Source organism: Oryza sativa, chromosome 5 (genome assembly GCF_034140825.1).
Source record: "Oryza sativa Japonica Group chromosome 5, ASM3414082v1".
In the NCBI taxonomy this organism is placed as follows: domain Eukaryota; kingdom Viridiplantae; phylum Streptophyta; class Magnoliopsida; order Poales; family Poaceae; genus Oryza; species Oryza sativa.
This window is the reverse complement of record NC_089039.1, coordinates 27638095-27649609: the sequence shown is the minus strand read 5'-3', so window position 1 is coordinate 27649609 and position 11515 is coordinate 27638095. Positions and strand designations below refer to the sequence as shown.

At 44.1% G+C, this 11515-nt stretch overlaps 2 protein-coding genes across 4 annotated transcripts; one reads left to right on the top strand and one right to left on the bottom strand.

The window, feature by feature from the left end:
* Nucleotides 1–767: 767 nt before the first annotated feature.
* Nucleotides 768–2611, bottom strand: LOC9268587 (uncharacterized). The gene is made up of 2 exons (XM_026025363.2): nucleotides 1890–2611; nucleotides 768–1788 (listed from the first exon to the last, which is right to left on the bottom strand). Exons 1-2 carry the CDS (start codon nucleotides 2575–2577, stop codon nucleotides 1013–1015), a joined length of 1464 nt encoding a protein of 487 aa, XP_025881148.2. The 5' UTR covers nucleotides 2578–2611; the 3' UTR covers nucleotides 768–1012.
* A 3180-nt stretch (nucleotides 2612–5791) lies between these two features.
* LOC4339541 (sulfhydryl oxidase 1-like) lies at nucleotides 5792–10824 on the top strand. Of its 3 annotated transcripts, none has more exons than NM_001420782.1 (12): nucleotides 5792–6121; nucleotides 7467–7491; nucleotides 7599–7691; nucleotides 8008–8189; nucleotides 8366–8438; nucleotides 8548–8616; nucleotides 8705–8778; nucleotides 8853–9006; nucleotides 9448–9488; nucleotides 9605–9751; nucleotides 9833–10270; nucleotides 10416–10824. In NM_001420782.1, the coding sequence occupies exons 1-12, from the start codon at nucleotides 5898–5900 to the stop codon at nucleotides 10435–10437; spliced, it is 1542 nt and encodes a 513-aa protein (NP_001407711.1). In that variant the 5' UTR covers nucleotides 5792–5897; the 3' UTR covers nucleotides 10438–10824. The 3 variants fall into 3 exon arrangements, with proteins under 3 accessions (NP_001407711.1, NP_001407712.1, XP_066166382.1); NM_001420783.1 differs by having other exon boundaries at nucleotides 9833–10326; XM_066310285.1 differs by having other exon boundaries at nucleotides 5824–6121; nucleotides 9833–10510.
* Nucleotides 10825–11515: the final 691 nt, after the last annotated feature.

The window sequence follows — 11515 nt, the reverse complement described above, 5'->3', positions numbered from 1 at the left end:
CAGATATTAAAAGGGTCTATATATATCAACCATCGTATATACAGCACCTTGTCAGGGTTATGGATACCACATACCTAATAGTAGTTGACTAAATCTCGGCAGGACCCACCACATACCATGTCTTATACGGAAACTGACCTCGGATATGGAGGGAGTTTCGGATAAGGAAAGACAACTAGAGTTCTACATGGAAACGACAAGGACTACTCAGATTGTATCCATATTGGTTTCCCTAATTTTACTTGGACAAGTGGACACCTATGGGTATAAATACAAGGCCCCCTAGGAGGGGAGGGGACACGGAACAATAGAAGCCACAAAATACAAGCCAACATACGCCAAGACAAGCCGCCGGATATCGACATCAGAGATATGCCTGGACCGACCCTATCCGGTACCTACGGAGGCCGGCTGTAGGGATCTAGCGCTGTCTTTGATCTCGCCGGACATGGATTCGAGGAGGAAGACTACCCTGTTGTCAACTACGTGATGATACTTCAGTCCGCCAAGTCGACAACAGTTAAATAGGCTACCCCAAATATTGTACTGGTGTGATTATGGTGAATAAGAGCAACGACCGGCTTCGGCCAACAGGAGTAGGGTTATTACCTGACAATTCAGGGGCCTGAACCTGTATAAAAATCCTCGTCTCTGTCTCTTTTACCTAAGTCTCGCATATACCCTGGTACCAACGATTCACATACTATGCAAATATCGGAATCGCGACATCAAACGTCGACACACCTGAATTGTGGGATTGCAAATTATTTGGAAAATATCAATTAAACTTGTATATAGTATAGGAATTCAATTCAATTCACATATCACAAGTATACGAGTATATAGTAATGTATAACACAAGTTACGCATGGTTTTGACACATGCGTAACTTGTTTTGACACATGGTAGGACATGAGTATAGATCGATGTTGATCAGGTCCAGGATCGTGCAGAAATGCATGCACACTTATTATTTCTCGAGAACTTGAACGTTGCAAGAGAGCAAATTGTCTTACTTCTTGCACACCACGCCGACGCCGTCGAGGCCGGTGGAGCACTTGACGTCGACCAGCTCATCGGAGGCAACGGCAACGGCGGCGGCATCGCCGGCGCGCCCGAACCGCGCGACGGCGCAGTCAGCGGCGAAAAGACCCGACGAGGTGAACTGCTTCTCGCCTCCCATGACGGGCATCTTCGCCGACACGTCGAGGCGGTTCACGTAGCTGCTCCTGTACGTCTGGCCCAGCACGCCGTGGACGTCGTCGGTGAGGGCGTAGAACTTGAACGCCAGGTCGAGGTGGGCGAGGCAGTCGTCGTCGGTGACCCCGTACCTGTGGATCCTCGAGTCCTCCTTGGTGATGGGCACCACGTTCGCCGTGATCTTGAACACGCCGTCGAGCTCCACGAGGACGCCGTTGGCCGCCTTGGTCCGCGTCACGGACAGGCCGGAACCCGACTCCCACCTGGCGTGCGCGACGCGCTGCAGCTGCACGGTCTCGCCGTCGAAGACGACGGCGAGGCGGTCGGAGTCGTCGTCCCACACGGCCGTCCTGCGCGCGCCGACGTAGAGGCGGTGGCCGCCGGAGAACTGCACGGCGATCGCCTGCACCCAGGTCGGGTCCCTCTTGAGGCCCGGGACGTGGTTGCCGATGAAGTGGCCGTTGATGTGCAGGTTTGCGTCGGAGAGCAGGCAGAAGTCGCGGTCTCGGCGGCCGTGGAAGTAGAACGTGTTGCCGTCGCCGCCGATGAACCGCGGGTCCTGGCACACCGCGCCCGGCAGGTTGCAGTCTGCAACGCACGTACGCGACACGTACGACACGACACAAAACCATTAATCAACCGTGCATGAACACTAGCTAGCTGGTTAACGTGCACAGATATGCACTTACCGCATACGGTCTTGCAGGTGGCGCAGTCCATGTGGCAGGATTTGGGGCACCTGCTGGGGCAGTACGCCGGCGAGGTGCAGGTGGGGTACCTCGTCGTGTTCGTGCAGTAGACCACGTCGCTGGCCGGTGGAGGAGGCGATGACACCGGTGGGGGCGGCGAGTGTACGGGTGGAGGAGGCGATGACACCGGTGGTGGCGGCGATGATACGGGTGGAGGTGGCGATGACACCGGTGGTGGTGGCGAGGATACTGGTGGAGGAGGCGACGACACCGGTGGCGGCGGCGATGGTACGGGTGGAGGAGGCGATGACACCGGTGGTGGTGGCGAGGGTACGGGTGGAGGAGGCGATGACACCGGTGGTGGCGGCGAGTAAACAGGCGGTGGTGGAGGCGATGAGCGCGGCGGTGGTGGCGGCGGCGAGTAAACGGGCGGGGGCGGTGAAGCACGTGGCGGCGGTGGCGAGTCGTGGTGCGGCGGCGGCGGGGACTTCTCGTGCTTCTCATTCCCACCACCATTGTTGCCATTGTTGCCGTTGTTGCCATTGTTACCGTTGTTCCCACCGTTACCATTGTTCGGAGTCGATGCCGACGCGCCACCATTGCCGCCGCCGCCGGCGGCGAGCGCAGCGGGCACCAGGAGGGCGACGGCGAGGAGGAGGAGGAGAGCCCATCTTGCTGGCCCCGCCATTGCTGCGTGGATGCTGGTGTGTGCTCTGCGCTGCTCTGCTGGGTGCTGCGTGGCTTTGCCGATTTATAGTGCAGGATTTGCAATACCCGCATGCACGATGAAGCTGAGACCGGTCAGGGGATTGACTCTGCTGCACTCACATGTCCAATTGCAGCATGTTCCCGTCGCCGGCAGGAATGGAAAGCCACCTTTGCTTGGCTTCATGGCGATTAGATTAGAACAGCTAATCGCCACCATAATTGTGCTCTTTTGATTTATGGATATGTCTGGATTGTGTTTTGTCTCTGAGTTTCTGAAACTAAGCTGCTGGATGCGTGGACAGAGCAGGCACAGAAGAGAATAACAAAGAATGTTCAGAGCAGTGTTTGTCTGAATTTTGCTGTTCTTCCTTGTTCATCGATGTTGGTTTTACAGTGATCTTACTGCTCTTGTAAAAAATCGAAATTTTCACAATGACGACTGAAACGACCACGTACATACTTGCATGCGTTCCGTTGAAATACTCGCATAAGAACTTAGTTATATCATGAGATCGATCGCTTCATCGCTGGTACATGTCTTATTCAAGAGAGGAAAATCTTCAGCACGCTGTGCATCACGTGCAGGCTACGAATTCACGTCATGCCATAGAATGTTCATATATGCAGTTGCCATCTTGTTCAGTCTGCTTCTGCTGTTTATAACTGTTCAGCAGTTGACATGATTAGTAAAATCCCTTTTCTTTTCTGCAGCCAAAAGCCCAGATATTGGGCAAGCAAACTGAAGCCATGGTGTCTAGCCATATAGGGATGGTCCAGATGGCCTCTATGAATCACTCTTTTATGTTGGTCCAAATGGCATAGCTTCGAGGTTGCTCAAGAACCATCAGGCAATCTGACAGATCAGATTCAGTCATTCAGAGATGGATGAATCGGTGGCGCGAAGTGCGACAGATCAGCCAATTAGGGGAAGCCTCGTTGGCGTGCACGCGTGCTCGTTGAATTTGAGCGGAAAGATAGTATAGTACTCCTACCTTCATTTGTAATCAGAACAGTTTTCAAAAACCTGCACAAGATGCATGCATGCTTCAGAATGAATTCAAAATCTGACAGATCACTTGTTTGTAAATCGTTGTGACAAGCATCTGGTACAACATGTCTTCACTTGGTTGAATATTGTCATAGATGGATTGGTGATTTGGTGGTAGAGATACAAGATAAAAGCAGAGAACACGGACGAAATGGCAGGATTTTGTTGGATTAGAAGTGCATTGCAGTGCCAGTGCATATGGCCAGATCATAGAGGGTTTAACTACAAACATGAAACATCTATGGTTGAGTCAATAAAAACATGCATTGATCATGAGAGATTACTGGTGGATGTTCAGTTCTTTTGTTTACTGTGCACTGAGAGGCTGATTCTAGGAAGTTCATACTAACAGATATATACCACCAGTCCACCACATAAAGCGTATGTTATTGGTGAGTTGACGACCTCACTGGAATCAATGCGGGGATTTTTTCATATATTTTTACCAATTGTCACAAGTCAAAAATATATGAGCAAATGGGAATAAATACTTGGAGAACAGCATAAGGTTGTAGTGGTAATTAACCATACACAACTTGATAGATGTGAGTTGAATACGCAGCATAGACTGCAGTGGTGATTAACCATACACAACTTGACAGACCAAGGTGGTTTTTTTCTCTATCGGTGATGCCACTTGTTTCTTGACATGTCATTCAAAGCTATGGAAAAAAATTAAGAAAATTAAGGGCCCGTTCAGATTATAGCCAAAATAAACCTTACCAAATTTCGGCAAGATGACAATATTGCTAAAAACCATCTTGCTAAAATTTGGGCAGGATTTCTTATGTATTTACCAAATTTGGCAAAAAATTAAACGTAGACATTTTTTTGATAAATTTACCAAAAAATGGTATGGTTGAAAATGGCATCAAAGTGAGCAGGCCCTAACATGGGAAAATTTATAGCACATGGTTAAATTTATACTTGTTGGCATATCACATGTTGGTCTACTCTATAAATTTTTCAATAACTAGTATAATGTCCGTGCGTTGCAATGACTTTTTTTAATTGTTTAATATTTTATCATTATGCTAATTTTGCTATCATTTTATAAAGATGAAAATTTCATAATATTCTATTGTCATATTTTCATGTCGACATGATCTATAGCATGTGGAGGCTAAGAGACAAGCAACTTACAATTCATGGGTCTCGCATGGTAGTTGCCTGGTGGTGGTGACCACCACTGCCATCTTTTATATTAGTATAGACAATTAAGATGAGAAAAAAAATAATTGAAGAGACGTTCTCTCTTGCAGGACAAATGTCTTTCCTTTCACAGATAAGTATTGAATACGCACTATAGACCGTGTAAAATATCCGCGAAAAACATGACTGTTCTCTAGCAGTGGTATTCTCTTTTGATTTAACGATAAAATTATCTATATTTATATTACTTTAAAAGATAGTAGTTGGTACTTGTGTAACACATGTCGGTACTTGTGTATATGTCACTAAAAATTAACTATGGTATTTATTTCTTTTTGTTTTTTATGATGAATAATCTTGTTTCAACCAAGTAGAATCCATTTTTTTTAACAAGGACTTCAATTATTTGCTATTTTGAATAATCTGTTGCAACAGTTATTTGACAAGTAAGTTGTAACTCACGCAAACCTAACATGTTAACACTGCATACTACAGTTGACTTATGTATCAAATCGTCGCATTTGTCTTGATCCTAAATTTGTCCACCAATATTTCCAAAAAGTTCCAAGAAATATAATTAAAGTGAAAGCTCCTACCAAATTTTGATATAGCAAACAAGATTCCTGCTCTAAATGTTAAACTCGAAATTAGGTAAGGAAAAAAAAAACAAGACTAGAAGTATTATTTCCAAAGAACTCTTATGTTCACCCTGTTTGACTCTCAAAAAGCACAACGTAGCATACCACCCAACCCAGCAACACATACTAGAGTCAGCCAGCCACTCAGCCCAACTACAGCAACTGCATGTGGGCCCTACCTCCCTCCAACCCGTATGGACCCCACCTGTCAGCGACGGAAAGTCTCACTTTAGCATCGTTAGCTTCCACGACAAGCATAACCCCACGCCCAATCAGAGCGCGCCTCTCGAAATCGCATAGCTATTTGCGCGAAAAAGCAATTTCTTATTAAAGAGAGGGAAAAAAAAAGGAAAAATCTAAACCCCCCCTCTAGCCTAGTCCCACCACTAGGACTCAACGAGAAGGGGGGCAGGTGTCCGAAGCGGATCACGGCGGCGGGAGAGAGATCCGGTGGCCCGATCCATGGCTGCGGCGGCGGTGGCGCGCCGCGTCGTCCTGGTGCTCGTCCTCGCCGCCGCCTCCCTCGCCGCGGCGCCGCGCGGGGCGGCCGCTCGCTCGCTCGGCGGCAGGGAGGGCCCCGGGGAGGTCGACGCCGACGCCGCCGTCGACCTCAACGCCACCAACTTCGACGCCTTCCTCAAGGCCTCGCTGGAGCCCTGGGCCGTCGTCGAGTTCTTCGCCCACTGGTTCGACTCTCGCCTTTGACTCGTTTTTTTCTCCCCGATTCGTGACTGAGGCGTTAGTTGTAGTACTTGGTAGAATCGATAAGTGGATGAGAATCGTGGTAGTCCGATGGCGTGAGATGCGACTGCGGGGTTTCGTCGTCTTCCCCGATGTATGGTTTATAGAATCGAAATGATTTACTCGTTTCGTCGTCTGTGAGCAAGTGAATGCCAATATAATCCACAATTTTTGGGGTTTCAAGCATGTAGGGTTGTGTAGGTGTTGCAAGGTCTGATTGGTGGGATGGATGCGTGTTGTTTTTTTTTTTTTTGAACGAATCGGCAAGCTGCCAATTTCATTGAATAGAGAAGGAGTAAGGATGCGTGTTGTTCAAAACTCGATGAGAGTAACCAATAAATGCTTCGCTCGTACTACCTTGAAATGTCATGTGAGGATGCGACCCTGGGAGTGTTGTCCGTGTTGTAGTACTGTGACCTGTGAAGTTGTGAGCTAGAAGAAAGGTGCAGACATGAATGAGCCCCGAAGCTTGGAAATTTGTTATATGTAGGACTAAATCGGATGTAGGCCAGCAGTTAATTATGGAAAATCAGTGGAGCATTTACTGTAATGATGAAAGAGGAATTGACTGGGTTGTAAGTTTATCACTATATAGTTTCTCAGTGTTGCCACTTACTCAGAGTATTGCTTCGATGCGATATTTCTTGTGTGATTTGGGGTGTGCGGAACTTTCTCAAAAGCATAAGTACGGTCATTTTTGCTCTATGTAAGTTCCACTGTTCCCCACATTGGGCTATAAATGCCATGCCGTTTAATTCTAATTTGCAGAGATCATCTCTTTTTGAAATTTTAGCTTCATGAGATTGAGTTATATTTAAATGCTTCTTTTGGATGTTAACAGGAAAAATAATACACTTATATGAGCATTGATACTGTACCTCACATGATTTAATGGAACTTGACGATTTGATTAATACACATGGACCTGTTTATGGGGAATCAAGGACTTGAATGATTAGCATCCTTTTGTTATCCTTTTCACTCTAATGTCCATGTTCTGGTCTTCCAAATATTCCATGTCAAGTTATTTTGATATTATATTCCATTGGTTAATCATTATAAGTCGTCACTATTCAGAATAGGTTAGTCCATATGCATTAGATATGAACTATGAAGTGGCGTATAGTTTCTCCAGAGCCTCAAGTTTTCACTTACTCGAGATAATTTTAATTGGAATGAACTTCTATTGGTCATATCGGTATTCTTTTTTTTTTCTTTTGAGGCTGCCTAGATGGCATTTGTTTTATTGTTGAATTGATGCTAATTGAAATACGTACCGTGTTTGCTCAGGTGTCCAGCTTGCAGAAACTACAAGGTATGAAGCTTATTGTGGTAGCTGTGTACTTAATTTAAAAAACAGTGGTGCACAGTGTATTTATGAACAGCAAATTGACTCTTGCTAAATTCCTTCCTTACATCCAGCCTCATTATGAGAAGGTTGCAAAACTATTCAATGGTCGGGACGCTGCACATCCAGGGTTAATACTGATGGCTAGGGTTGATTGTGCATCAAAGGTATAGTAGCTCTGGTGAAGAGTGATAACTTTCGTCAGTCTCCTAAATGTAGACAACTAAAGCACTTACAAAAGGGATTAGGTTTGATGGAATGGTCCAGTTAAATCCTTAACTGGATGATGAGATTATCCACAGGAGTATATCTTCAATCCTTTGATATCTATTTTTCGTTACCAAACTGAAAGCTATATTGCAATGAAGCTTTGGCACCTCTTATTTTGACTGATTTTAGCTTCCATGTTTTGTCAAAATGTCCAATAATTTGGTAATTTCAATGGAGTAATACTTTATTTCTTTTGATTGTTTGACAGCACAGGTGAACATCGATCTTTGCAATAGATTCTCAGTTGACCATTACCCTTTCCTACTTTGGGGTCCACCAACAAAATTTGCTTCTGCTAAGTGGGATCCCAAGCAAGAGAATAATGAAATAAAGTTAATTGATGATGGAAGAACAGCAGAACGTTTACTGAAGTGGATAAATAATCAGATGAAAAGGCAAGTTATTATCCTAGTCTTTCCTGCTCTACCTAAAAGTTCAGTAGATATGGAAACAGGAGCTACCTGTACTATGCTCATGCCTCTCTCTATTGACTGTTACCTTTTTGGTTTGTTTGACCATTATAGGCATGTTGGTATTTTATTGATGCATTGTTTATTTATGGTATCTGCAGCTCTTTCAGTTTAGAAGACAAAAAGTACGAGAATGAAAATATGCTTCCAAAGAATGCTTCGGATCCTGAGCAGGTTCAATTATCAGATATTTCTTTGAAACAATTTGCTTGAGATACTGCTATGTGCACTATGTTTCAATTTTCTTTAACGTTTGTTGACTTAATTCGATCTTTTGTTTTAGATTGTTCAAGCAATTTACGATGTTGAGGAAGCAACAGCTCAAGCGTTACAGATAATTTTGGAGCGCAAGGTGAGTTAACGATGAAATTTCACAGCAGATGTGATGTTTGCTCTTCTTTTTCTGACTATGGCCTAATAATGTTACTTGCAAACTGTAGACGATCAAACCAAAGAATCGTGATTCGCTCATCAGATTTTTACAAATTTTGGTGGCTCGTCACCCATCCAAGAGGTACGAGTGAACCTTTAAATTCCTAGTAGAGAAAATGCATATAACTTTCTTTGTGCATTTGGTTGATTCTTTAGGTGCCGAAGGGGATCTGCTGAGCTACTTATTAACTTCGATGATCACTGGTCATCGAATCTGTCGTTAAGTTCACAAGAGGGTTCTAAATTGTTGGAAAGTGTTGCGGAAGAGAACCACTGGATCTGTGGAAAAGAGGTGCCACGTGGATATTGGGTATGTTGTCTAATGCTAGGCCTAGCGGTTGGCAATGAATTCTTCATTAGGCATTCTTTTATACTAAACTAGAAAATGCAACTTCATATGAATCATTCTTAATTTTGATTTTGAGATATTCTCATTAAATGTTGCAGTAAATCCGTTATATGAATGATAGCATTAGGAGCAAGCAACATCTTGTATCTTTTGACATAGTTTACTTCAACAGCAGCATTATTTGCATGTAGCTTCTTTAGTACTGAGTTAATCTAGTTTCATTGCAGACAGAGGATCCTTAACCACTGTAGAATGTTTAGTCGACACACGTGATCCACATATTTTAGATCCCACAGCCCATATTTATTTACATATCTTGATCTTATCACAAGTAATATCTGTACCTAGCAATAGTTATTCCCTTGAATTTTCTCTTCTTATTTCTGTGTGCCAATGTTGCAGCTGTTCTGCCGCGGCAGTAAAAGTGAAACAAGAGGATTTAGGTGACGCCTCTCTCTCTCTGCAAATGCTTCGAACATATATCTTTACAGCACCTTTACTGAAAGGCCATAGGAGTTGATAAACTATAACACACATACATCTTTTTTTATTGTATCAGCTGTGGTCTATGGGTTTTGATGCATTCACTAACCGTCCGAATTGGGGATGGAGAGAGCCAGTCAACCTTTACATCAATATGTGATTTTATTCACAACTTCTTCATCTGTGAGGAATGCCGCAAGCACTTTTATGAAATGTGTTCAAGGTTTGGAAAACTAACTTTGTGTTGTACCATCATTCAAAAAATATATCTACGACATGCCTGACTGTAGCCATTTACCTGTAGCGTGTCAGCCCCCTTCAGAACTGCTCGTGAGCTCAGTCTCTGGTTATGGAGCACACATAACAAAGTCAATATGAGATTGATGAAAGAAGAAAAGGATATGGGAACTGGTGATCCCTTGTTTCCGAAGGTTACCTGGCCTCCAAATCAGCTCTGCCCATCTTGCTACCGCTCAAGCAAGGTCACCGATGGAGCTGTGGACTGGAACGAGGATGCAGTGTATCAATTCTTGGTTAACTACTATGGAAAGAAGCTTGTATCATCCTACAAGGAGACCTACATGGAGTCTCTTCAGCAACAAGAGAAGAAGATAGTTTCAGAGGATTCATCGATTTCTAATGCTGCAAGCGTCCCAATTGGAGCTGCCCTGGGTGTTGCGATTGCCAGCTGTACATTTGGGGCGCTGGCTTGCTTCTGGAGGGCCCAGCAGAAGAACAGAAAGTACTCACACCATTTACGCTCTTTAAAGAAAATATGATTAGGAAAAAACATTTTAGGTTGGTAGGGTACCATTGTTACCGCGTGACTACGTGGAATTTCATATCACAGAGAAGTGATTAGGTTCTATTTGTCAATTTTTTTACAGGCAAAGAAAGAACTGGAACTGAAAAATAGCCTACCAGTTGCTCACCCTGCACTTCATCAGAGGGGCTCATCAATGAATGTGTATTTTTCTGGACGGATTAAAATCTTGGTAAGTGCTCCAAACAGTGTGGGAAAGGAAATGGTCGGGCAGTCAGTTACAGATGAAAAACTCACAGAAGTACGATGATTAACTCAAGTGTATTTTTTGTGCAACGATGTGAGCTTTGTTGCATCATGTCATAGATCAACGTGTAATAGTTTGACATATAGATTTCGGATGATTGGTGTATACGTTCGGATGTTACTATCCATTTAACGAGTGAAATTTTGAATTCAGTTCGTAGCTTTCTACTAACCTTTATCGTTCTCAGATATTTACCTGCAATTAAATGCTTTGTGATCGATTTATGAAGTGGAGTACTAGTACTACTGACGCCAAACTGTTTCACGGCCCGTTGCGTCAGCGCCTCAGCGAGTGAGCATCTGTCCGTCGCGGCACCGGGATAGCTAATTAGCGGCAGCCGTGGTGTCAAAACACACCTCTTTTAAAAGAATAACTTTAATCTAAAAAAAAATTTGCATGGGAAACTTTTATCTGAAAACTTTGGCCTCAAAACTTTAATTCCAGTTTCTAGTTAAGCAATGCAAACCTGAACTTAAGCAAGCATTGGCAACGGTGAAATTTCCTATTTTATTTCTGAATCTTCTGAATGTGTTTGACTTCGAATTTTTAGTCCAATTTTAGTAGGATGATAGAAAGCCATATTCCGCGCATCCTTTCTTCTTTTGAGAATTTTTCAAGGTGATTTCGTGAGTCAAATTCGGAAAGATGGGAGTTCGGAGAACAAAACTCCGACCCTCCTGATGAATCTGATCAAAGGTGGCCTGTCAACGCACCGTCATCTACTTCCGGTGAAAAGTCAAAGCAGTCTTCGCCTTCGCTTACTCACACTCCTCTCGCGCCCTATGGTAAATTTAGTTACTCATCCAAAAGGCTGATGAGATGGGGGAAATTGCTCGCAGTTTTTTCCAGGAGCTGTACACGAAGGATGAGAGCATCAGGCCGACGGAGCTTTTAAATATGTTTGAGCCAAAGATCAC